The sequence below is a fragment of the Hylobates moloch genome, unplaced genomic scaffold (assembly GCF_009828535.3).
Source record: "Hylobates moloch isolate HMO894 unplaced genomic scaffold, HMol_V3 SCAFFOLD_7, whole genome shotgun sequence".
In the NCBI taxonomy this organism is placed as follows: domain Eukaryota; kingdom Metazoa; phylum Chordata; class Mammalia; order Primates; family Hylobatidae; genus Hylobates; species Hylobates moloch.
The window spans coordinates 28,348,459-28,375,225 of record NW_026652282.1 but is presented as its reverse complement, the minus strand read 5'-3'; the positions used below and the strand labels follow the sequence as shown (position 1 = coordinate 28,375,225).

Genomic DNA, 26,767 nt, shown 5'->3' with positions numbered 1-26,767 from the left:
TTACTGCAGATTCAATGTAAGTTCACGATACAGATAAAGAAGGCCAAAGCTGTAATTTTTTCATCCATTTCTTGAATGATTATGCTAAAATTAAAGTAATCCTAATGTTAATAATAACTTTTAGTGAATGCTTGCTGTGTGTCAAAAAGTATGCTAGTCACTTTATATATATTGATTTATTTCCTGCTTTCAAAAATGCTCTTTGAAAAGTACTCCGATTATCCTTAGTTTGCAGAGAAGAAAACTGAAGGCTAGAGAAGTTCAGAATCTTCTTTTGAAAGTAATAGAGTTGTGATGTGAATGCATAGCAATTACTCTTGTAGATGACATCACAACCGTCTTCGTGGCTAAGACAAAGCAAGAAAGCCTCATAAGAATCCGAAAAAGACTCACGTAATTATTAATTGACTAATAAGATTATATTACATTACTGATAAACCAACAGGTAGAAAATGAAAGCAATGAAATAGTATACTGGGAAAAAAATTTCATATTATATTCTTTGATGAAAAAATAAAACAATAATTGCAAACTGCTTTTCATTTTTAATGAAACGACAATGTTTAATTCTTCTAAAAGGTAGGGAGCAAATAAAATGGTTATCTGGTCTTTACATCGAATGTGTCATCACTACTAAATGATATTAGCTGGCTTATTACTTAAAATTTTCTTTTAGGAAAAAAGTGTGAAAATAGACAGGAGGAGACATTAAATGGCTAAAGCAACACTCCCTTGCTCCCTAAGTTCTGTCTGAGTCAGTGTGCCTAAGATTAACAAGACAGCCTGTGAGCCTCACAAGGGAATCACAAAGCTATGTCCACAGCCTTGGAGAGCTGTGATGACAGCAGCCAGCCTCCTTTGCAGCACCTCAGTGATGACTACACTAACTCTCACTACTGAGCAAGAATGAAATGTTTCAAACCCAACCACCAACACTGTTATAACTCTTAAAATTTGAGCCAGTCACCATACCTGAACCTAAAAAGAAAATTACCGAAAATCTTGATACATGAATGATTCATAATTGCTAATCTTTATCGACAATCTCTTCTAGTTCTTATCTACATATATTTTAATTGTCTACATAATGTAAATTAAATTTTAAATTCTGATTTGTAAACTTAGTATTATTGCATAAATATGTATCAATGTTGTTAAACATCTTTTAATAATTATTTTAACTTCTTTATATTATTTCATTAATTGCCATCTGTATGTCCTTGCTGGTCTGACATTTAGAAAAAACTCCTCCCCTTATTTAGAAAGAAAGAGTGGAGAGGCCGGGCGCCGTGGCTCATACCTGTAATCCCAGCACTTTGGGAGGCCGAGGCGGGCAGATCACGAGATCAGGAGTTTGAGACCGGCCTGACCAACATGGTGAAACCCTGTCTCTACTAAAAATACAAAAACTAGCCAGGCGTGGTGGTGCATGCCTGTAGTCCCAGCTACTCGGGAGGCTGAGGCAGGGGAATCACTTGAACCTGGGAGGCGGAGGTTGCAGTGAGCCAAGATCACGCCACTGCACTCCAGCCTGGGTGACAGAGCAAGACTCTGTCTCAAAAATAAATAAATAAGGAGAATAAATGGGGACAATAACAACCGATTCACAAAACAGAAGTAAAATCGGAGATGTCATGTGGAAAAAGCTTATCTTGAAAGCGTGGTCAGAGTGGAAAGAAACAGCAACAGAAGAGTCTTGATTTGGTGAAAAAACAGAATGCAGATGGCATAGAGTATCAGCAATTAATAAGCAGGCCATTAAGAGATGGCCATAACATATTGATAATTGCTTTCTTTCACCCTTAATTTTTTCTAAAACAAAAACATGAAGTTAGAAAGTAGTTAATTTTGTTAGCCACATGGCTTCATGGTTTAATTTTATCTTCTCTATGGACCCGGTACAACAATAAAGTTCTTTTGAGATAGACAGATGTTAGGCAAAAACAGACAAGATTTTCATTCTAATCAAAATCTTTGCCAATAGGCTATGACAGAATCCTATGAGAGATGATGTCATTTAGAACTTTCACAAGAGGCAAAAATAGTATGCCATTGGCACCTAAAACTGCCAACAGTGATCATCATAGGATTTATTTCATTTGGCGGATTCTTGGTTGAGTTCATAACCTGTTCCCTAGGCTTTTAAGATTGGTCCAAACTTGGCAATGGATTCTTTGGAAAAATTATTTCTTGATCGTTTTAAACTTTCTTTTCCAGTGTCAAGAGAGATTTTCCCAGGCTCAGAGTTTTCATTTATTTTTTTCCCTGTCGGTTTTTGAAAGAGAAATCCCCTTTTTGTCAGCTTTGTGAGTGCTTTTGTGTCAAATTCAGCATAAAAGCTTCTCAAACGTGACAGCATTAGCTGTTTTGTGCTTGGCTGAGCTAAGAGTACATGAATTCAATAGAGAAGTGAAATCTTGTTTGAGCCTGGCTGATTTGGCTATATAATATTTAAACCTATCTGAAGCAAGAAATTCAATACTTTTCAAATTACTGAATAAACATTTCCAAGGCTGCAAAATCTCTGTGTTTTTGAAGGCATTCTTTAGGAAACTTGAAACACAGATATTCTATAATCACATAATTAATTTTAAAAGTTGAACTTACTGTATATAGTAATGAAGCAGCTATTCGAGTATCTCAAATTATTTTACTAAAAAGGGAGAAATTTTTCAAATATGGAAGTAGTGCCTTACATTTTTAGTTATCTGTGGAAGGATCGATGGCATCATATATCTCATCCACCATAAAAATATGTACAGTAGTGGAAACTGAATTTTTCTTTTATATATTTTGTGTATTTTTTGGAGTTGTACAAAATTAAATCAGCAAATTGACCCACACTAGTAGTCTGAGGTTTGAGTTTCTGGTACAATAATGAAAAACATTATTAGAAATCTTCTTGCCAGGACTTACCATTTCTTCATGTATTTTCTTTATTCCCTTTTGTTCTCCCCTAAAGCTTCTATGTGATTAAAGAGAAAAGATCAATAACCCAATAGTACTTTTCCTCTTAAAGTATGCATGAAACTATTAAACGTCTCAAAGCATACAAACAGAGTGCTCTCTACATTGCTGATAGAACACAGGTAGTAATGGGCTAGTTTCCCCAGGTAACTATTATATTATATAAATATTTAATGCAGAATCACCAAGCTTTGAATAACTATATGCTTTGATTGTACCATACTTTCTCTAGTTTGCTTTTCACAATTTAACTTAACCCATGCTTGAAAATATAATGTGGTAACTCTGTAAATCTGCTCCTCAAAAAATTTTCAAAATCATCTTTTCTTTTTTCTTTTCCTTCTTTTTTTTCTTTTTTTGAGAGGGAGTCTCACTCTGTCACCCAGGCTGGAGTGCAGCGGCATGATCTTGGCTTACTGCAACCTCCGCCTCCTGTGATCAAGTGAGTCTCTCAGCATCGCAAGTAGATGGAACTACAGGCATGCTCCACCACACCCAACTATTTCTTGTGTTTTTAGTAGAGACAGGGTTTCACTGTGTTGGCCAGGCTGCTCTCAAACTCCTGACCTCGAGTGATCCGCCTACTTCAGCCTCCCAAAGTGCTGGGATACAGGCGTGAGCCAACACGCCTGGCCCCAAATCTCCTTTTCTGAGCCCTGGGAATTAACCAAAGGCTGGCAACGATTTTTGAAATGCTGACCCTCAATAAAAATGGCAAAGTTTGAGGCTTTTTAAGTTGGCCTTTCCCGTCACTTTCTCCCAGCTCCACAGTAGCCTTGAAAATCAGTAGCCTTGCACCATAGTAACTGTGAAAACTAGCAGCCTTTTAGCCAGCAGAGAGTGTAGACCAGGATTGGAATTCTTCAAAAAGGCCAATTTTATTCCAAGAGCCTTGCCACTATTTGACCCATCTTGCAGCTCCCTGGAATAAAACTATATACATGGCCTTGCCTTTATTTGGCCCGACTTAGAGATAACTTTCTAGGAAAAGCCCTAGCTCCAGGGTGTTGGTCCAAACCAATCAGCAGCAGTTCTTTAACATAACAGGTTCCTAAGGCTGTGATGCTAGTTGAGATAAACACAGGTCTGGAGAAAAACTTCCAATGAAGCTCTGGAGAATGAGATGTCCATAGAGGATTTTGACAACCTCTGGCATGTTCTTGCGGGATCTAGAAGCCCATGTGCTTGTCTTAACAAATAGAGAATATCAATAAAGAGATAGAAATTGTAAATAAGAACTCAGTGGAATATCTGGAGTTGGAAAGCACAATAACCGAAATTAAATTTTCACTTGACATCAGATTCAAGCTGGCAAAAGAGAGAATCAGCAAACTTGAAAACAGGTAAATGGGATAATCCAATACAAAGAAAAGAAAGAAAAAAATTAAGGAAATACAGAAAGCAAAAACTGACTGAATTGAAAGGAGAATTAGGTAATTCAACAAAAATAGTTGGAGACTTCAACATCTCACTTTTAATAACAGGTAAAAGAACTAGGTAAATTAACAAGGAAATGGACACTTGAAAAAGGCTATAAAGACTATAAACTTACAAGACCTAACAGGTATCTATATAACATTTCATCCAATAATAGCAGAATACTCATTCTTTTCAACTGTACACGAAATATTCTCTAGGATAGGCCATATGCTAGGTCATAAAATAAGTCTCACTACATTCAAAGGGATTAAAATCATACAGTGCAGATTTTATGACCATAATGGAGTAAAATTAAAAATCAATAACAGAAGTAAATTTGGGAGTTCATAAATATGAGAAAATTATACAACACACTCTTAAATAGCCAATGGGCCAAAGAAGAAATAAAAAAATACAAAAATATCTTGAGATAAATGGAAATAAAAATACAACATACCAAAACTTATGGGAGGAGGCTGAAGCAGTGCTTAGAGTGAAATCCATGACTATAAATACCTATATTTAAAAAGGAAAAAGATCTGAAATCAATAGCCTAACTTCTACCTTAAGAAACTAGAAAAAGAAGAGAAAAGTAAATCTACAGTAAGCAGCAGGAAGTAATAACAATTAGTGTGAAAAAAATCAGATAGAGGAAGAAAATATAATAGAAAAAATCAACAAAACCAAAATCTAGAAATTTAGTTATTTGAAAAGGTCAACAAAATTGACAAAGTTTTAGCAGATTGGTTAAGAAAGAAATGTTCAAATTACTAATATTAGAGAAAAAGAGGATGCATTACTACCAACATTACAGAAATAAAAAGAATTAAAAGAGGATATTATGAACAACTAAACAAATAGATAACCTGGATAGACCTATAACAAGAAATTGAATTGGTGTTAAAAACTTCCCCCAATGAAAGGCTCCGGCCCAGAAGTCTTCCCTGATGAGTTCTACCAAACATATAAACAACTCTTCCAAGAAAATAGAAGAGAAAGGAACACTTCCTAACCAGACAAAGATATCACAAGAAAACAAGCTACAGAGCAATATGCCTTATGAATATAGACTTGAAAAGCCTCAAAAAATTATCAAACCTAATACAACAACGTATTAACATGATTGCTACCATAACCAGGTAAGATTTATCCCAGGAATGTAAGGTTGGTTTAACATCCAAAATTTAATCAATGTATTATAACATATCAATAGAATAAAGGACAAAAATCATATGGTCATCACAATAAATATAGAAAATTCATGTGACAAAGTACAAAACCCTTTCAAGCTTGAAAAATAAAGAACACTTAGCAAATGAAGAGTAGAAGGTATTGGCCAGGCGCAGTGGCTCACGCCTGTAATCCCAGCACTTTGGGGGGCCGAGGCAGGCAGATCATGAGGTCAGGAGATCGAGACCAGCCTGGCTAACATGGTGACACCCTGTCTCTACTAAAAATACAAAAAATTAGCCGGGCTCAGTGGCGGGCACCTGTAGTCCCAGCTACTTGGGAGGCTGAGGCAGGAGAATGGCATGAACCCTGGAGGCAGAGCTTGCAGTGAGCCAAGACAGCGCCACCGCAGTCCGGCCTGGTTGAAAGAGCGAGACTCCCTCTAAAAAAAAAAAAAAAAAAAAGAATAGGAGGTATTGTGGATTGAATAGTGTCCCCTGCTCCCAAAAGGCATACTAAAAGCCTGAGCCCAGGTACCTGCAAATGTGACCTTATGTAGTAATAGAGTCTTTGCAGATGCAGTCAAGTTAAGATGGTATTTTTATAAGAAGAGGAAAAGAGGCATACACAGAGAGAAGAATGCCACATAAAGGCACTGACCACGGGAAAAACACCATGTGATGTTACAGGTAGAGATTAAAGTGCTACAGTTGCAAGACAAGTAAAACTAATGATTAACAGCCATCATGAGAAGCAAGGAAGAGGCAAGGAAAAATTCTCCCCTACAGGCTTTAGCAAGAGTATGGCCTGCTGGAATCTTGGTTTTGGATCTAGCCTCCAGAAGTCTGAGACAATGAGTTTTGTCTACCCTGCTACGCAAATTGTGACACTTAATTACAGAAGCCCTAGGAAACTAATACAGAAGAGGATTTCGTCACCCTGATAAAAGGCAACTACAAAAATTCCACAGCTAATGTTATTGTGAAACACCGAATGCTTTCCCCTAAGATCAGGAAAATGTGAAGGATGCCTGGTCTCACCACTTCTATTCAGTATTGCACTGGAAGTTCAGGCCAGGGAAATTAGGCAAGAAAAATAAATAGAAGACATCCAGATTAGAAAGGAATAAGTAAAATTATCTCTACTTGCAGACAACATGACCTTGTAATTAGAAAATTCTAAAGAATCGATGAAAAAATATTAGAAATAATAAAATAATTCAGCAAATTTGTAGGATACAAGATCAATATACAAAATGAATTATTTTATACATTAAAAATGAATAATCTAAAAGTGAAATTAAGAAAATATTTACAATGGCATCAAAAAATGTTAAAAACTTAGGAATAAAAGAGATGCAAGACTTGTATACTGAAGAATACGAAGCATTGTTGAAAGAAATTAAAGATCAAAAAATAGAAAAATATCGCATGTTATCGTATCAAAAGACTTAATGTTATTAAGATATCAATATCCCCCCAATTGATCTACAGACTCTATGGAATCGTTATCAAAATCACAACTGGCTTTTTTTTTTTTCAGAAATTGACAAGTGGATCCTACCATTTCTATTGAAATGCAAGGGATGTAGAATAGTCAAAACAACCTTGAAAAAAGAACAACATTGGAGGACTTAACTTTCCAATTTCAAAAACTACTGCAAAGCTACAATTATTAAGACAATGTGGTACTAGAATGTGAATAGACATATAGATCAATGAAATAGAATTGAAAGTTCGAAAGTAAACCTTTGCATTTATGGTCAACTGATTTTTGACAAGGGTACCAAGACAATTCAATGGAAAAAGAATAGTCTTTCACAACCTGGTGCTAGAATAACTGGTTATACACATGAAAAATAATGAAATTTGGCCCCACCTCACACCATACACAAAAATTAGCTTAAATGTATCATAAAAGAAAACAAATAACCTGATTAAAATGGGCAAAACACTTAAACATTTCTCAAAAGAAGATATACAGATAGCTAATGGGTTTGTGAAAAATGCTCAGCATCACTAATCATTGGGGAAATGCATATTACAATCGCAATGAGATATCACCTTACACCTGTTAGAATGGCTGTTATAAAAAGAGAAGAATGATAACAAGTGTTGATCAAGGATATGGAAAAAAGGTAACACTTGTATATCATTGGTGGGAATGTATATTAGTACAACCATTGTGGAGAACAGAATGGTAGCTCCTCAAAAAACTGAAAACAGAATTACCATAGGATCCAGCAGTCCCACTTCTGGGTATGTATCCAAAAGAATTTAAACCAGTATGTCAAAGAGATATCTTCACTCCTGTGTTTATTGCAGCATTAGTCACAAAAGCCATGATATGGAATCAACTTAAGTTTCCATCAATGGATGCATGGATAAAGAAAATGTGGTACATATACACAATGGAGTATTACTCAGCCTTAAATAAAGAAGAATATCCTTTTGTTTATGACAACATGGATGAACCTGGAGGACATTATGCTAAATGAAATAAGCCAGGCACAGAAAGTCAAATACTGCATGATCTCACTTATGGGTGGAATCTAAAAAAGTCAAACTCATTGAAGTAGAGAGTAGAATGGTGGTTACCAGAGGCTGTGGATTTGGGGGTGGAAAATGGGGAGATGTTGATCAAAAGGGGTAAAAATTTTAGTCAGGAGGAATACGTTTTTGAGACTTTATGACACAACCTGGTGACCATAGTTAATAATATTATATTGTATATTTCAAAATTGCTAAAATAACAGATTCTAAATGTTCTTGCTATAAAATATGATAAATATATGAGGTGATAGATATGTTAAATAGCTTGATATAATCATTCCACAATGTATACATATATCAAAACATAGATGTACCCCATAAATGTATATAATTATTTGTCAAAGCAAAAATTAAAAATAAAATGTTTTAAAACTTTTGTAGGCCGGGCGCAGTGGCTCACGCCTGTAATCCTAGCACTTTGGGAGGCCAAGGCAGGCGGATCACGAGGTCAGGAGATCGAGACCATCCTGGCTAACACGGTGAAACCCCGTCTCTACTAAAAAAAATACAAAAAATTAGCCGGGCGAGGTGGCGGGCGCCTGTAGTCCCAGCTACGCGGGAGGCTGAGGCAGGAGAATGGCGTGAACCCCGGGAGGCGGAGCCTGCAGTGAGCCAAGATCGCGCCACTCCACTCCAGCCTGGGTGAAAGAGCGAGACTCCGTCTCAAAAAAAAAAAAACCAAAAAAAATTTTTTGTAAAATAAACTTTACAATAACAAAATATTTTTAATGAATCATACAGCTAAATATATTAATAGGAACTAAAACTTTAAAACTCTTATAAGAAAATGTAGGAATACAATGGATTGTGCAATGTTTTCTTAGATATGACACCAAAAGCAAAAGTAACCGAAAAATACACAATTTGGACTTTAACAAAATTAAAACTTCTATACTGCAAGCAATATTGTAAAGAAAGGGAAAAGACAATCCTCAGAATGGGTAAAAATATTTGTAAATCATATATTTGATAAGATACTTGTATCAAGAATATATAAAAAGTCATAATTCAACAACAAAAAGGATAAATGACTTAATTACAAGTGGAGAAACAGTTTGAATAGGCATTTCTCCAAAGTAGATGTACAGATCTCTATAAGCACATGAAAAGATGGCTAACATCATTGATTGTTTAAAAAATGCAAATGAAAACCACAATGAGATAGTACTTTTACCCACTAGGATGGCGAATACAAAAAACACAGACAATAACAAGTGTTGACAAGATGAAGAATACTTAGAATTTTCACATTACTGGTGGAAATGTAAAATGGTGAAACAACTTTGAAAAAAGTTTGGAAGTTCCTGGAAATATTTTTTTAATTTTTAATTTTTGTGGGTACACAGTAGGTATATATATTTATGGGATACAGGAGATATTTTGATATAGGCATACAGTGTGTAACAGTCACATCAGGGTACATGGCTATCCCTCACCTCAAGCCATTATCTTTTCTGTTACAAACAATCTAATAATAATCAGTTATTTTTAAATGCACAATCAATTTTTTGACTGTAGTCATCCTCTTGTGCTATCAAATACTAGATCTTATTCATTCTATCAAACTATATTTTTGTATTATATATTTTACTACCCGTTAACCATCCCCCCTTTCCCCCCACCGCTACCCTTCCCCGTCTGCTGGAAATATTAAACATGAAGCTACCATATGACAAAACCATTCTACTCCCAGGTGTATGCCGAACAGAAATGAAAATACATGTACACAGAAAACCTTTATACAGATGTTCATAGCAGCATTATTTATAATAGCCAAAAAGTAGAACCAACCCAAATGTCCATCAGCTGATGAATAAATTTTAAAATGTCCTCTACATCCAAAAATGGAATATTATTTAGCAATAAAAAGAAATGAAATACTGATATGCACTGTAACATGGGTGAACCTCAAAAATATGCTAAGTGATAGAATCCAGTCACAAAAGACCCCAAATTGTATCAATAATTCATATAAAACATCCAGTAAAGACTGAAGGAGGAGGAGAATAGACAATAGAAAGGGACTGTTAATTGGTATGGGTTTCATTGGGGACAAATAAAATGTTCTCAAATTAGATCATAATGATGGTTGCACAACCCTGAATATATTAAAAACCAGAAAATTATGCACTTTAAGTGGGAGAATTTTATGGTATGTTAAAAAGTATATCTGCATGTCATTGACTACAGATCTTTTCTTATTTTTTCAAGTTTTATGAAGACAGTTTTAGAAACATAGTCTCCATTTTTCTCTTTCATGAAACTGCTTGCCAGCTATGGAAATGAAAAAATAGCCATGTCTGTGGAACATAACTGCTACCTAGATGGGAGCCTCCATCACACAGTGGATAGGGAGCTATTTTCTTTTATGGTCAAGGTAGGCAGGTTTTGTCCTATAGAATATATTCTGAGATGTTACCTGTAGCTCAGAAAAACAGGGATATTGTTGTTCTAAACATTTCCTCAACATTTATATGGCTTCCTATTTATTAATAAGAGAACCTGTTCTTTATGTGTCATTATACTAGTTTATTCTAGCCCTGGTCCTGGTCCAGGACTGTCTGGAGGTGTTAGAATTGCCCTATTCTATGTGAAACAAGGTCATATCTGAATAGGTATGTCAGTCAGCATAGGCTAAGCTACAGTAATAAGCAACGTCAAATCTAGAGGCTTAATAGTCTATATTTTACTCATGTTACATGTTCGTTGTAGACTGATGAGAGCGTTCTACTTAGCTTAGTCACGCGGAGACCATGGCTGATGGTATCTCCATCTTGGCACATCCTTTCATGATCATAGAGGCAAGGAACGTGGTTCTTGAACCTTCTGCCTGGAAATGACAAGTAGACAAAACCAGTCACATGGCCATTCCTGAGTTCAATGGGGATGCCGATGTATAATCTTCTGGCATGAAAAGGCACTGAATATTTGAGAACAATAATGCAGTCTACCACAATATGCTCATGGGGTCTGAAAAGGAGCTGAAAAAATGCCATTTTCTGGGGTTCTGTCCTCTGGCATTGTTTCTGGAATCATTCCCACCCATCTACTTCCACATCCTCTCAACCGACTTTTCTCAGATGCCTGGGGTAGCTGGGTGATTTGTTAATTACAACATTGCTTTAAGCCTTTTAATAAAGTCAGCAAATTAAAGAGAGAGCCCAGATAAAGAGAATGCTTTCAAAAATGTCATAATGAAATTAAGGTAACGAAGCACTTGGAGACCTCTCCTCCCTTCTTTTTGTATAAAACTTATTCCAAAGAAGCTGGAAGAGAAATGGGGCCTGAAAGTAAAGAGGGGAAAAATATATTGTATGCCATTAGTTTAATTATAAAAATTCATTACATGAAGCCATGTAAGACAGAAAATAATGGAACTCTAATGGGTTGGCCGATAACACATTTACTAGTCTGCTCTCAGCTTGTAGTCATTGTTGAAAGGACAAAAAAGTAACGACGTTGGTATGTAGTCTTCAAAGCTATTGTAAAGATTAATCATTTTCAGTAAGCTGGAAAATGAGGGCCATTTTCTTAAATAGCATGCCCTGTATAGAGTGTTACCTTCTGAAACAGAGTTGTTTGGTAGTGTCAGAGGTTTAATAGATGAATCTTGAAGTTAATGGTGAGAGGTTTTACTTTTGAAATGGCTTTCTTACAGCTATTTTAACATTTCTATTATAAATCCATAAAGAGGTTTTATAGGTCGTTTTAATTCACACAAGGAAGGAAGAAATTGTGCTTCTCTTTTCCCAATAAGGATTTATAGAACATTAATTCATTCTTGGGACCAAATTGTTTAGTGATTTTCAAAAATAAACAAAATATGTATTTTTCTGCCGTCTTTTTTTCAGAAATGCCTTACTTTATTATACATAATAATTTTCCAATCATGCTATAATCATCAAGATTGTTTTATATTCTTCAAAGCTCAGTTAAAATAAACCTAATCCTTTTCCTTAAATTTCTTTATATGGATGCATAACTTCTTTAACTGAATTGAAATGAAACCTGAATTGAGAGTCCAGAAACCTGCATTTTTATGATGACTCTTTCACTGACTAGCTATGTCACATTGAGCAAGTCACTTAACCTTTCAGAGCATTTATATTCTCATGTGGACGATTATGGAATTGCTCAAAATGGAAGAAGATATCAGAAGATGAAAGTGAATATGTAGGTAGGGGTCATAAATTCGAGGGCCTTGTAATCCAAAGAGAGAGGTTAGGACTTTGTCTTGGAGGTAATAGCAAACCATTGAAAGGTTTTACACAGAGGAGAAATGAGGTTCTATTTGCATTACAAAAAGATCATTTAAGCAGTTGTATGTAGATGGAAGGGTGGTTTGAGAGTGGAGGGAGGGAGCCAATAAAAAAGATTTTTTTTTTTTTTTTTTTTGAGACGGAGTCTCGCTCTGTCCCCCAGGCTGGAGTGCAGTGGCGCAATCTCGGCTCACTGCAAGCTCCGCCTCCCGGGTTCACGCCATTCTCCTGCCTCAGCCTCTCCGAGTAGCTGGGACTACAGGCGCCCGCCACCATGCCCGGCTAATTTTTTGTATTTTTAGTAGAGACGATATTTTAGTACCTGAGCAAGAGATGATAGGGACGTAAATTAAGGTAGCGTCAATGGAAGTAGAAGATTTGGATATAAGTAAAAAAAAAAAAAAAAAAAAAAAAAAAAAACTTATGATACAACTACCCAGGGAGTATGTTCCCTGCCTCCTCCTCCAGTTGAGGACCAACATATCATCAGATTGATCCAGAGACAGAATTTTGGAGAACATCAATATTTAAAGGACAGGCAAAAAAAAAAAAAAAAAAAAAAAAAATACTTGAACACTAAGAGAATACAGAGGCGACCCAAAGAGTGGAAGCCAAGAAAGCAGAGAACTTCGAGAAGAGAATAGTCAGCAGCACCAGCTGCTGCAAATAAATCAAGTAAATAAGAACTTATATCTTTCCATAGGCATTGGCTTTTGGTAACTGAATCAGTTAACTATTTTCACAAATGTGAGTGGCATATAGCAATAAGCCCATATTGCCTTTCATGAGTTTACAGCTTGGGTGGGGTGGCACTTCTTCACGCCGCAGGTTGATTGGGGTCGCTCTGCTCCATATGTCACTCATTCTCCTCCTGATATGAGTAGGCTAGTCCAGATCATGTTTGTCTTAAGGTGATGGAGAAGTGCAAAAGGGATAGCCACACTGCATAAATACATTGCAAGCCTCTGCTTGTGTTACTTCTATTAATATCCCACTGGGATTAGGCAAAGCAAGTCACATGACCAAGCTCAATGTCAAGGGCATGCTGTCTTTCGTAGGAAGAATTTCAAAGTTACTTAGCAAAGGGCATGGATACAGGGAGAGGTAAAGAATTGGGGCCAATAATTCAATTTGCCATAGTGACTTCTGTCAGAATAGTTTTAGTGGAATGATGATGGCAGAAGCCTGATTTTCATGAATTGGAGAGTGGCAGGAATGTAATCAAGTTGAGATAATGAGTGAATATCTGCCTTCTAAAGAGTGACTGTGAAAGGAAAGAAAATGATAGAGTGCAGATTATTGTTGTTGTTGTTTAAAGATGAGAGAGACACTCATGTTTGAAGTCTCTGGAGAAGGTCCCCGCAGAGAGGCAAGAAGTTGGAACACACAAAGAGAGAGGGAGTATGTGGAGGAGGATCCCAGAATAGATGGGTGCCCAGATGGTGAAATCAACTTCCAATAGCAGAAAAGTCGCCTCTTCCTCTGAGACTAGAGAGAAGGATGCAAGATGTGAAGTCTGATATTTCATGAAATGTATGTTTGATATATTAAATTACCCCTTGTGGAATTGTAGGTAGGATCATTTACTGTGAGATTTCTTTCAGTTTGTGTTGTCAGGAATTAGTCTGTAAACCACATTCGATATTTCAAACAGAGGAAATTCAATACAGAGGACTGGCTGCTCCATAGGAATGAAGGAGCTGACAAACCCAGCAGAGGACAGTGAGGCAACCCGGAGTTTAGCAACTTCAGGAAACTATTACCACCTCAAGGGTTGGGGGAACCAACAATTTTTACCAAAGCCCAGAAACCGGAACCATCGGGTGCTAATTCAACCACTGTAAGGTCTGCACAGCAGGTAATGGAATTACAGAGGGAGCAGCTGTTCAGTGGGAAATGGAGACAAAGGAGATACTGCCCAGACAGAGAGAGAAGGGGGATAACTCTCTTGTTTCACCCTTTCTCGTGCTCTTCTATCTCCCACTAGTGCGTCTCATGACTTAACCTAGTTAGAAGCCAGCTAGCAAGAAATCCCAGGAAATTCTGACCTCCTATGGGAGTTAGTACATCTCAATACTGAGTGAAGTAGGAAATGGGTAGAGAATGGATCTAAGAGCAAACGATTTCTTAGTGGTTAGCTAACAGAGCTAAATTTTTCCATGAATCCCTTGGTTCATGAATGTAAATACAGTATCCAAGGAAAAATAACAAATCCAACATGTGGAACTTTTTGTTCATAAACATATTAGGATCCTGTTTTACAATTTTCCAAGCAATTGCTTGATTTTGACACTTCAGGACAAGCCAGAGGCATGGTCAGAGCAAGTAACCCCATCCTAGTTTACAGATGACAAAACTGGGACTTACAAGGTTAATGACTTCCTTAAGATCAAACTGCAAAACAATGGACGAGCAAAACTTCCTGGGAAGATGTCCTTTCATTACTCTGCACTGCCTTTCTTGAAGTTCCTTTGAGACACAGTCATTAAAAATTTAAATGATAGTTCATCCGGAACAAACATTTATTTTACTTGTAGGTGAATATCACAAAACACATTTTAAAAGGAAATTTAACCAATATTCAACCTTAAAATTATGCACTTGCTTTTATCTTCCAAGTTAAAGGGAGAATTTTAGAGTTGCAGCGTTTCTAGACAATGTCTATAAAACAGCCAGCTACTTGCTTTGCATTCAGAAGGGGCTCACACTGTGGGGAATACAGTTTGACTCATTAAAATTAGTAGTAGATGTACTAGCAGTAGTAATAATGATGATGATAATGATGATGATAAATATGACGATGATGATGCTAATGATTAATATTTATTTAATCCTTTGGGCATGCCAGGCACCTTTGTAAATGTTCTCCCTGAATTCTCTAAGTTAACCCACCCAATCGTATTTCCACATAAATACTGTTAATGTTCCCATTTAGCAAAGGAGGAAACTGAGGCACCGAAAAGATAATTAACTTTCCCATTTGCCACTAAGTGATCACGCCAGGGTTCAAACCCAGCAGGCTCATTGTATTGCTCAGGCTTTTAGCTACTGTTTCTCTTCCTCCTCTCTTTTCTACCATGTAGGGTCAATATCACTAAAATAAGTTCTGGCAAATAAAAAAAAATGAGAGAAGACAAACAATTAAAGTAGAAAAAAATACCCAAAATTCTTGAAATTAATTCAGGTTGTCTCATAGTCCACAATCACTTTTTCTGCCTAAAATACTGTGAATATATATCAAGCACATAGTGCAGTAGCAGCATAATGGGTATGAATATGAAAAATTTCTTTCCTGGTTGGGGAAACAATCTTTTGGGGACTTAGCATTTTATATTCTTCATAGAAAACACACACACACACATATATATATAAAGGCAATCTTTTTTTATAAGCTAGTGCTCACAGTATTTTAAATTTCTTCACACACCATGATCACCACACAAGCAATTCCCTGTGGTGTACACCATTGTGAATGGAATTCAGAAAGAGAAAAGGGTGTGTGTGAAGTCTATTGTATTTTTGAATTTACACTCCTTCTGAGGTCTGGAGTTATCCCAGTAGTAAATTTCACAGCAGTAGGCAAAGCTGGTCAAGGTCATGGTTCCTAGTGTGAATGACACTTGGGTAAAGCCCAAGGTGGGCGGGCAGAATATTACCGTAGGAGAAAGGGAAAACATCCTGTTGTGGGGAATGTCTTTAAGAAGGGAGAAAAAAAAAAGGCTACCTTTGAGAACCTTTGTGTTTATATAAGGGCCTGAGCCCCCTCAATGTCAGTCAAGGTCAGTGGGGGTTTTCCTTTTTAATCCTACATCCTCACAAAACCTGGGCAGTTTTCAGTGAGGGTTAGCACTCAGTCAAGATTTCCTTAGGTATAACAGTCCTAACTTTTGCTGTGAATACAGTTTTGCAGAAAAATATATGGCACGCATATTTCTACCTTTCAAGCGTTAAAGTACATCAAAAAGTTCTGGTTTGACATCAAGCCTCACTCTTTACTACCTTGTTTAGTAGGAAATCTCTCATTTAACTCTAGCTTACTATTTCAGAGATTTTGGAAAATTCTAGGATATGTTATAATTTATAATTTTAGACGTTTTTATGGTCTATTGATTATGTTTTTGGATTCATTGGCACCTTCTGCATTTTATGTTTTTTAATTTTAACAGCTTTATTGAAGTGTAATTGATATATAAAAACTGCATAAAATTATATGGGCTAGAACATGTGCATATACCCATGAAACCATCCAAATAGTATAACTTCCTATATCTAGACTTTTCAAATAGGAACCTGTGACTGATGGGTGGATTCCAAGATTATTTAACTTGCTTGAGTAAAATAAATGATTTTAATTATATATTTACTAAAAATTTTGTTTTTATTTTGTATTCCTGAGCTTTTACATATATGCTCTGATATTGGTCCATCATAAGTAGTTTGTTAACAATTCAGTCTTTTATAAAAGGAATTCACTTGAAAAAAGGTAACCAAGTTATTGGTCTCAGTTTTGTGGATGTTTATGCTATTAATTAGAGATTTAATAGATGAGAGATAATAAGCTCTTCTTTTAAAATGCAGATAACACCCTCTGGATACTAAGGGCCAATTACATGTTCTTTCATATCTTGGAATACATTACTTTTATCACTTTAGGTTTGGCTTAAGTGAGGAGGAGAAGGAAAGAAGTGGTAATTTTGTACCCTAGGAAGTTTCTAGAAAAGGCAAGCCTTTGGCAGAAGTTCCCTCAGAAGGGCTTTCAAGTAGTGTGAGGATCTGAAAAGTGGAAAATAGAAACTGTAATGCTTGATAAAAGGAGTATGGAAGAAAAGGCAGGCATTCCACGAGGATAAATGTTAATTGTTTTGTAATAGCAGCAACTATGCTCTGCGCCTTTAGACACTGTCCTCTGCTTTCATAGCAAAAGTCAGTGATATTGGCATTAGGTGCTTGGTAATAGTTTGGTAATCTGGATCTATTTGCTATATGCAGTAAATACTATTATTTAGTTTGATTCTAGGATGTTTTAGTTAACTGAGAAATTATATTATATATAGATTGTATATGTTCAATAGGAGTTTACCAAACACACTGCAATTATGCTAGGAATACTGTTTGATTTTTATTCTGTAAATATCATAGTAACACAAAAGAACAAATATTAAAACAAAAATGATTTTTGTCCTCAGAAGCATTATTTTCAATCTCTTCCATTTCATGTTCAGCTCATGATTATGTATTCTTAGAGATGAACGCAGTGTAGTTAAAAATTGTGTTCTGGGCCAGGCACGGTGGCTCAAGCCTGTAATCCCAGCACTTTGGGAGGCCAAGGTGGGCGGATCATGAGGTCAGGAGATCGAGACCACGGTGAAACCCCATCTCTACTAAAAATACAAAAAAAAAATTAGCCAGGCGCGGTGGCGGGCGCCTGTAGTCCCAGCTACTCAGGAGGCTGAGGCAGGAGAATGGCGTGAACCCGGGAGGCGGAGCTTGCAGTGAGCTGAGATTGCGCCACTGCACTCCAGCCTGGGCGACAGAGTGAGACTCCGTCTCAAAAAAAAAAATTGTGTTCTGTTTTTTACACAAGAAAATTGTGTTCTTTTTACAGTGATTACTGTGCACATTTGCTACATATTGGACCGTTGGAATGACGTATTATGTTCTTTTAATGTCCCTGCATTAAACGTTGACATTGTTTCTCTTCTTTTTTTTTTTTGAGATGGAGTTTCGCTCTGTCGCCCAGGCTGGAGTGCAGTGGCGCGATCTTGGCTCATTGCAACTTCCGCCTCCCAGGTTCAAGCAATTCTCTGCCTCAGCCTCCTGAGTAGCTGGGATTACAGGAGCCTGCCAGCACGCCCGGCTAATTTTTATATTTTTAGTAGAGACGGTGTTTCACCATCTTGGCCAGACTGGTCTTGAACTCCAGACCTCGTGATCCACCTGCCTTGGCCTCCCTAAGTGCTGGGATTACAGGCATGAGCCACCACAACCCGGCCTGTTTCCCATTTTTTTACTGCTTTGATTAATGAAGATTTTAAGTCATACAATATATTGATCTTCTTTTGAAGATTTTATTAGGATAAAGTACCAAAAGGGAGATTACTGAGTCAATGGGAATAAGTGTTTGTATGTCACTTGGTATCTATTGCCAAATTGTCCTAACAGATACTGTCCCCAGCAGTAATACATGAATGTGCTAGTTTTACTGGTCTTTTCAGCTTTGGATTTTATTTTTTGTTAATTTAATTGGTGTCCAATTGTACCTTTTCAATCTAATACTCTATTTTTTATTACTTGAAAGTTAACTTTTTTCTTTTTAAATAAAATCATCCTACTCTTTCTCTTGTTTGAACTACCTGTTCCTATTCCTCTGTCCATTTATCAGTGACTTAACCCATCCTGTTGAATTTGATATAACTATCTTAACAATTAGTATTATCTTAATGCTTAGAAGCCTCCTCTCTGCACTTGCAGACATGTTTAATAGAAATTTCAGGTTGATATGCTTCGAGATAAAACCTACCATTAATCGACTTCTTTCTCTGAAATATTTTCCAAGTGATGAGATAGCAAGTTTGAAAACACTGAATTGCCAAAGACAAACAACGAAGAAAATGTAGGTGATTTGGTTTAGTAAGATTCTTGTATTTTGACTTTTTTTCTAATTTTAAAGTAGGATATTCTAAAAGTATTTTGATCCTTCAAAAAAGTTCATAGCTAGAATAACAGTACTATTCTTTTGTTGTTCGATATTTTCTGTATGCAGGTTTAGTTGAACGCCAGTAGATGGCACTAATTACATAAACAATTCAACAAGTTAATGAAGAGGGAAAGAAATGTATGAGATTTTTTTTTTGGTTCAAATGTTATATGTCACATATTCAACAATTATACGTGAGCTTATTTTTGTAGTTTTTTTTCTCTTGTGATAAAAACAATTAAGCCCACTTTATTGCCAATTAATTGCTACTAAGTTGAAATACTTGATACTGCATTTGAAAAGTTTGTCCTGAAAGGTGGGTTGCCTTATACTGTCGTGATTGACTAAATCATACGGTAGGTTAAAAGCAATCTAATATGTGTATTCCGACCTGAGGATTCAGAAGCTGTTTATGAAGTATTTTAAGACACTCCAACTAGAGATTTCATAAAAAAAATTGACATTCATTCTCTTTCTCATAAAAATCTATAGCAGTTGGCCAAAGACCTCCGCCAGTGGCAGATAAATGTAGATGTGGCAAATGACTTGGCCCTGAAACTTCTCCGGGATTATTCTGCAGATGATACCAGAAAAGTCCACATGATAACAGAGAATATCAATGCTTCTTGGGGAAGCATTCATAAAAGGTATGAATTACGTTATTTCTAAAACTACTGTTGGCTGTAATAATGGGGTGGTGAAACTGGATGGACCATGAAGATTTGTTTTTCCAATCCAGCTAAACTGGATCTTGGGAGGGTTCAAGATGATAAATACCAACTAAACTCACGGACTTGGCTCAGACTTCTATTTTTAAAATGAGGAACATAAGATCTCATTTGTCCACTGTCACAAAAGTAGTGACATAACCAAGAGATTAAACAAAAAGCAAAATACTGATTTATAGCTAGAAGAGCCATGTCTCAGTCTACTTTGATAACTGTATCCCAAGAAATATCTTTCTATCTCATCATGGCACACACTGCCTTACCTGTTATCTGATAAATAAGTCACTTTGGGATTCGTGATGGAGTTATAGCTGTCCATGGTATCATCCTCATATCTCACTCCACACACCCAATGGGAAAATTTGTGGATGGCAATATGACTCATCACTTCATTTCCCATTATATATCAATGGAAATTAACAGCGCTTATAGACAGTATCTCTCCTCAAACTAAGCCTTGTATCCTTATTATACCTCTCTTGATCTTTAGTGCTTTTTTCACTAGCATTTATTGCAATCATAAATAAAAATATAAATTATGTAACTAATTGTTAAATATTTGTCCTTTAAATTAATCTAAATGCCATGAGGGCAGAGATTTTGTCTTTATTATTTGATACATCCCCAGGTCCTGAACCACGTGATATAATAGGGAGCTAGCAAATGTTTTTTGAATGCTAACTCCCTTTGCAGAATGTACAATTACCTTGTGCAAGCTGAAAAAATAGTACCTGTACAATATGAGGAAGACCACGGTGAAAAATAATTGAGTTCCAAAATAGGACATCAATTACTGAAAAAATAAGCTCGGTGATTTTTAACAAGAAGTAAAAGTCGCCATTGGGGCCAAAACAGATTTTGAACTAAGAGGAGGAAGTCTTAGGAGAAATGAGGTAATGATATATGGAAATTAAGAGACCAACTAAATTTTGAAACTGAGCTAGACATTAGAGAGGAAAAACTCCTGTGAAACTGAATTTAAGCTAGTGACCCTGGGGAATAGAGCAACTCTAATCCTGAATTCCAGACAGTAGGTGTATAGTTGGAAAACACCATGGAAAAGAAGATTCAACCTAAAGTTGGGAAGTTTTAATTGGAGCCCTATGAAAAAGACCCTGGTGGAGAAAGGGCAAACTTGAATATGGAACTGATATTTGGAAAAATTCTCATAGTAACTACTTTTTCTCAATGACAAGGCTTGGACTGTCTTCTCAAAATACAGATCTTGTATGTGTTCAATTAAACAGGGACAGATTAGGTTCAGGAAGAATTATTCACATGGAATCAATTGGTATCAGAGAGTCAACCATTAGATCTTAGTGGGAAATAGCTGCTTCTCAAAGAGAAGTCTTTTTGGGGAAGCAAATTAAAGTCAGAGATTAATTTGATGAGTTTAGGGAATATAAACTAAGGAGCCAAGAAAAAAGCTTGCTCATGGCATGTAAGTAGAGCTTCAGGACACTGATCTATTCTATCTATACTACTCTTTCTGACAGACCCCTCTCTTCATTCTCATGCGCCTTGATGGCCCAAGAAACTCTCAGCTTTTTAAAAATTGTTTTATTAAGGTCTTTGGATTCTTCATGGAAATGACTTCCAGTTTATATTTTTTGGCTTGGTTCCAAAAAGCTATCAGCTAAGGAATGCATATAGTTACTTCCCCTATGGGTAAAGTAAATTAGAATTTTAGAAACCAACTCACGTTTTTCGCCTGTACAGAATCTGCAATTCACCAAGCTGCTTCTGACTCATGTCTATAAAGTTCTTCCCTGTTCTTTTCTCACTTCACATGTACTCTTTGCAAGAATTCATCCACTTGTGTAGTTTCAGTCTGTTGATGACTACCCATCTATAATTCCAGCTGAGAATTATCTTTTGAGTTTTAGACATGTAGATCTTAACTGCTTTCTTTCGATGTTAATGTCCCATAGGAACTTCACATTGAAGAGGTCCAAAGCTAAACTCATCTTTGCCTTCTTCCAATCTCTTTTTCCAAATGCAACCTACTTCTATTGTCCTTGTCTTAGTCCTTTTTGTGCTTCCGTAACAAAATACCACAGACTGGGTAATTTATAGTGAACAGGGATTTGTTGGCTCATAGTTCTGGAGGCTGGGAAGTCCAAGATCAAGGGGCTGGAATCTGGTAAGGGCCTTCTTGTTGTGTCATGATGGAAGGTGGAAGAGCAAAAGAGAGAAAAAATGGGGCCAAACTTGTCCTTATATGAAACTCACTCCCACAATAATGATGCTAATCCATTCATGAGGGCAGAGCCTTCATGTCCTAATCACCTCTTAAAGGTCACACTTACTACTGTTGCAATGGCAGTTAAATTTTACCATAAGTTTGGGAAGGGACAAACATTTAAACCGTAGCATTCTGCCCCTTTTTCCCCAAAATTCATGTTCTTCTCAAAGACGAAATACATTCATTTCATCCCCAAAGCCCCAAAAATCTTATTTCAGCATAAACTCAAAAGTGCAATCTAATATAAATTAGATACGGGTGAGACTCAAGGCACAATTCATCCTGAGGCAAATTCCCTTCCATCTCTGAGCCTGCAAAATCAAATCAAGTTCATCCCCCACCCCCTACCCTTCCCAGCATCAGGTAACCACCAGTCACAGAAAGTTTTATTGGTAGTTCTGCTCTACATCATCTTTGTCTGTGTTCACTTTAGCTATTTATCCTTGCGTTCCATTATTGGAACACTAATCATGTGGGAATTATTTATATTCTGCTGTTCAAGGTCATCACCAAGGTCTGATTGCAAAAATTCAAAAAATTGCAACCTTAGGCATAAATGGGTTAAGCAGTTTAGGGTACATTTATAATAATTATTTACTATACTACTTCAAAAAACTTATTGCCTCTATTTATAAATAAAAAGCGTTGTCCCTACACAGTGGCTTGTTGTAATGCATTTACTTGTTTCTGCCTGATTTTTTCTATTTATACATTTTATTTTTTATTTTTATTTTTATTTTTTTTTTTAACTTTTAAGTTCAGGGGTACATGTGCAGGTTTGTTACATAGGTAAACTTATGTCATGGGGATTTGTTGTACAGATTATTTCATCACCTAGGTATTAATCCTGGTACCCATTAGTTGATTTTCCTGATCCTCTCACTCCTCCCACCCTCCACACTCCAATAGTCCCTAGCATGCATTGTTCCCCTCTATGTGTCCATGTGTTTTCATCATTTAGCTCCCACTTATAAGTGAGAACATTTGGTTTTTTGTTTTTTGTTCCTGTATTAGTTTGATAAGGACAACGGCCTCCAGCTCCATCCATGTCCCTGCAAAGGACATGATCTCATTCTTTTTTATGGCTACATAGTATTCCATGGTATTTGTCTTGGTCTCAAAAACTACAACTATGACAGGATGGCATTTTCACTTTTGTTGTTATATTAAACTCATCTTAAAAAGGAAAGATTAATAATATCAATATTTGGATTATGGAGAAAAAGTATCTCATATCTTTGAAAAAGTTCTGTAACTATACCTTTTTAGGTAGGATGGATTCTGTGGACAGCGTTCTGATTACATCATTTCTCAGAGTTCTGGTTAGACACCATTTTACTATGAAACACTAATGCATTGCCTGCACTGAGACTTTCAGTCATATGGAGAAACCTAGGCAAAATTTTCATACACTTGGAAGAATATTTAAATTAGTAATAAAATCTTTAGTTTTAAACTGTTGAATGTTAAATAAGATATAAAATGTACTTGAAAGAAATTTGCTTTGATATCAGATACTGCCATGTTGTAGTTTCAAGACATAATAAAAAAGTAAACTAATGTTTATATTTTGCTGTTTAAGTTTATTAATACATCAGATGAGTCTTCAAATTCTACAGTGGCTTTTGATATGATCATTTTAAATAGCCATTTATGCTTAAAAGGAACTAATCTATTTATGGAAAAAAGAGAAGGCTGCTTCTCAACTAAATTGTACAGTTTAGAAACCCAGATCTGAACATAGATTATTGTTGTGACCTATGTAGGAAAATAGTTTGTTTTCCTTATCATAGTCCTTATAGAGTCCATGTTAACATATAAAGCCAGAAATGTGAGCCTCTGCAAGTTCATTTCTTTGTTTTCAGTCTCTGTGAATAGATATGAATTTGTGAATAAGATAATATTAGATGTGATATTACAAATTATTGTGAGAAGCCTCTAAGGATTAAATTTCAAGGACTGCCATCTGGCTGATGACTTTATGATGACACTGTCATGAGATTTCATTTCCTTATTTCTATTCCAGGATCACTCTTTAAACAAGAAATAAGCATTAACTCTGAATTGTCTGCTTGTAGTTGTATGAGGGCTTCCACAACTGCCAACTAGCCAGGTGCAAACTCATCAAGCAGAGATGGCCCTTGCATCAGAGGGTTAAACATGCTTAGAAGTTCCTTAGCTAAGCTCCAAGATACTAAAAAATCCCTCTGGGTTCTAAGAAAGATTCAGCATGTACGTGTGTGCGTGTATGTGCGTACATATATGCATATACATACAAACACATTTTCTTCCATAATATAACATCTCAGTATTCTCTGTTCTTTCTAGTAATTTTTTATATTTTAATGATCAAAATTAATAGTTGATCATCTGAAAAAATTTTGACCTGTTTTCTCCATCTTTGACAACCTTGAAGGCACTTGTAAGTCACTCTTTGCTTCTCTATTCCTAGGTCCTTTCTCCTCTTCACTTCATTGAAACAAGAAAAGAGAAAACAATTGAGCCCTATTTTGTGTGTAGCAAGGAGCTACTCTAGTTAAACACTAGATCTCTTTTACATTCTCTAACATGTTGTTTTAGTAATTATTCTACTTTCTTTTTCTGGGATATTCAATTTCTTCTTTCTTTTTGCCCCTCCCCTTTAGCAGGCCAACATACTCAAGTCTCCCTCATCCTAAAATAACTTTTTCAGTATATCATTTTTTTTCTATCCAGCTGTACTTGCTTCTGCTTACTATATCATTTTTTAAGCAGTAGTTGGCATTACTGTTTCCTGTACTTTAGCTACTAGTTATACTTTGACCCACTCCAGTCTCACTTCCCCAACACCACCACTTTATGAAAACAAGGACTTACTAAGATCATCAGTGACTTTGTAATAGCTAATTAGTGTATTTTAATTCATCCATCTTCTTGACTATATTTTAACATTGATCCTGTTGGTCAACTCTGCTAGTCAAAACTTTATCCTCCTTGGTTCCCAGAACAATACTATCTTGAAAATCTCTTATTTATCTAATCATATAATAATTGTGAGGTGCTTGGCACAATGCCTAGTGTGTAGTAAGAACTCAGTAAAATATCATCTGCCATCAACATCATAAAAATTAATTTACTTACTCAACAAATACTTTTGTATGAAGTTTGTGCTAGGTAGGCCCAGTAATTGGTACTTGGTATAGAGCAATGAAAAGCCCTACCCTCATAAAGCTTATATTCTTGGAAGCAGAAGTTGGAAGACAGACATTGACAAGTAAAGATTAAATACATGATGTGTCAGATGGTCATACACACAATGTGGAAGAATAAAGAGGAAAACAAGTGGAGAGAGAGAGAGAGAGAAGTGGAAGAGGAGTGCTGCCATGAAAATGTGGTAATCAGAAAAGGTCTTACTGAAAAGGTGGCATTTAAGCAAATTCTAAAGGACCTGAGGATGTGGGCCATGTGTATAACTGGGGGGAAAAAAGTAGTCCAGGAGGGTCCTAATAAGTGAAAATGCCCCAAAGCAGGAATATTCTTGGCATGTTGAAGGAACCTTAAAAGGGAGATCAGTTAGGCAGAAAAGGATCAAGCAAGCAGGAAGGTAGTTGACAATAAATTTAGAGGGGTAACTGACATCTGATTATATTGGCCTTTTAGGCCTATGGACTTTAGCTTTTAATCCGAATGAGATGGGAGTTATTGGAGGGTTTCGAATGGAGGAGTGACATGTTTTGTCTTATCTGGCTCCTCTGTTATAATAGACTAAACAGAAGTAATGAGACCATAGGAAACTGTTGTCATAATTCAGTCAAGAGATGACTGTGGCTGGGATCAGAATGGGAGAGGTGAATGTGGTGAGGAGTGGTTGGATTCTACTATATTTTGAGTACAGAGCACAACAGATTTTATAATAGAATAAATTTAGGTGTGAGAGAAAGAGTCAAGAAGACTCAAGAAATTTTAGCCTGAGCATCGGAAAGACGGGGTCATCATTTACTGAGATGGGGAAGCCTCCAGGAGTAACATATTTTGGGAGGAAGATGTGGATATGTTACATTTGAAATGCCTATTACACATCTAGGAGGAGATGTGCGGAGTAGATAGCTGGATATACAAATCTTAAGTTATGGGGAGTAGCTCAAGATACAAAGTTGGGAGTTGTAACAATGATCAGTGCAAGTTCTCTTTCTTCAATGCAATTTTAAATGTTGATGTTCCATTCTTTTTTTTTTTTTTTTTTTTTTTTTTTGAGACGGAGTCTCGCTCTGTCGCCCAGGCTGGAGTGCAGTGGTGCAATCTCGGCTCACTGCAAGCTCCGCCTCCCAGGTTCACACCATTCTCCTGCCTCAGCCTCTCCGAGTAGCTGGGTCTACAGGCGCCCGCCACCACGCCCGGCTAATTTTTTGTATCTTTAGTAGAGACGGGGTTTCACCGTGGTCTCGATCTCCTGACCTCGTGATCCGCCCGCCTCGGCCTCCCAAAGTGCTGGGATGACAAGCATGAGCCACCGTGCCCGGCCTGATGTTCCATTCTTAATTTTCTCTCCTCTTTCTCTCTGCACATTTTGAGTAGCTTTGTCTGTTGGCTTCAGTTAACATTAAGACTCCCCAGTGTCAACTTCCATCTTACACTCTTCTCCTGATCTCCAGAACTGTACTTTCTGCCACCTAACGTACATTACCACCTGCATATGCTACAGGCTCCAAAATGTGTCAAGTAGAATGCATTATCTTGCGCCTAAAAGAAAG

The 26,767-nt window shown here is 36.5% G+C and overlaps 1 protein-coding gene across 1 annotated transcript in view; it reads left to right on the top strand.

The window, feature by feature from the left end:
- DMD (dystrophin) overlaps positions 1-26,767 on the top strand; it is a 2,251,240-nt gene that overhangs the window by 1,643,096 nt on the left and 581,377 nt on the right. The window contains exon 52 of the mRNA XM_032756167.2: positions 19,557-19,711. Coding sequence (XP_032612058.2) covers positions 19,557-19,711 — 155 coding nt within the window. The remainder of the gene's footprint in view (positions 1-19,556; positions 19,712-26,767) is intronic.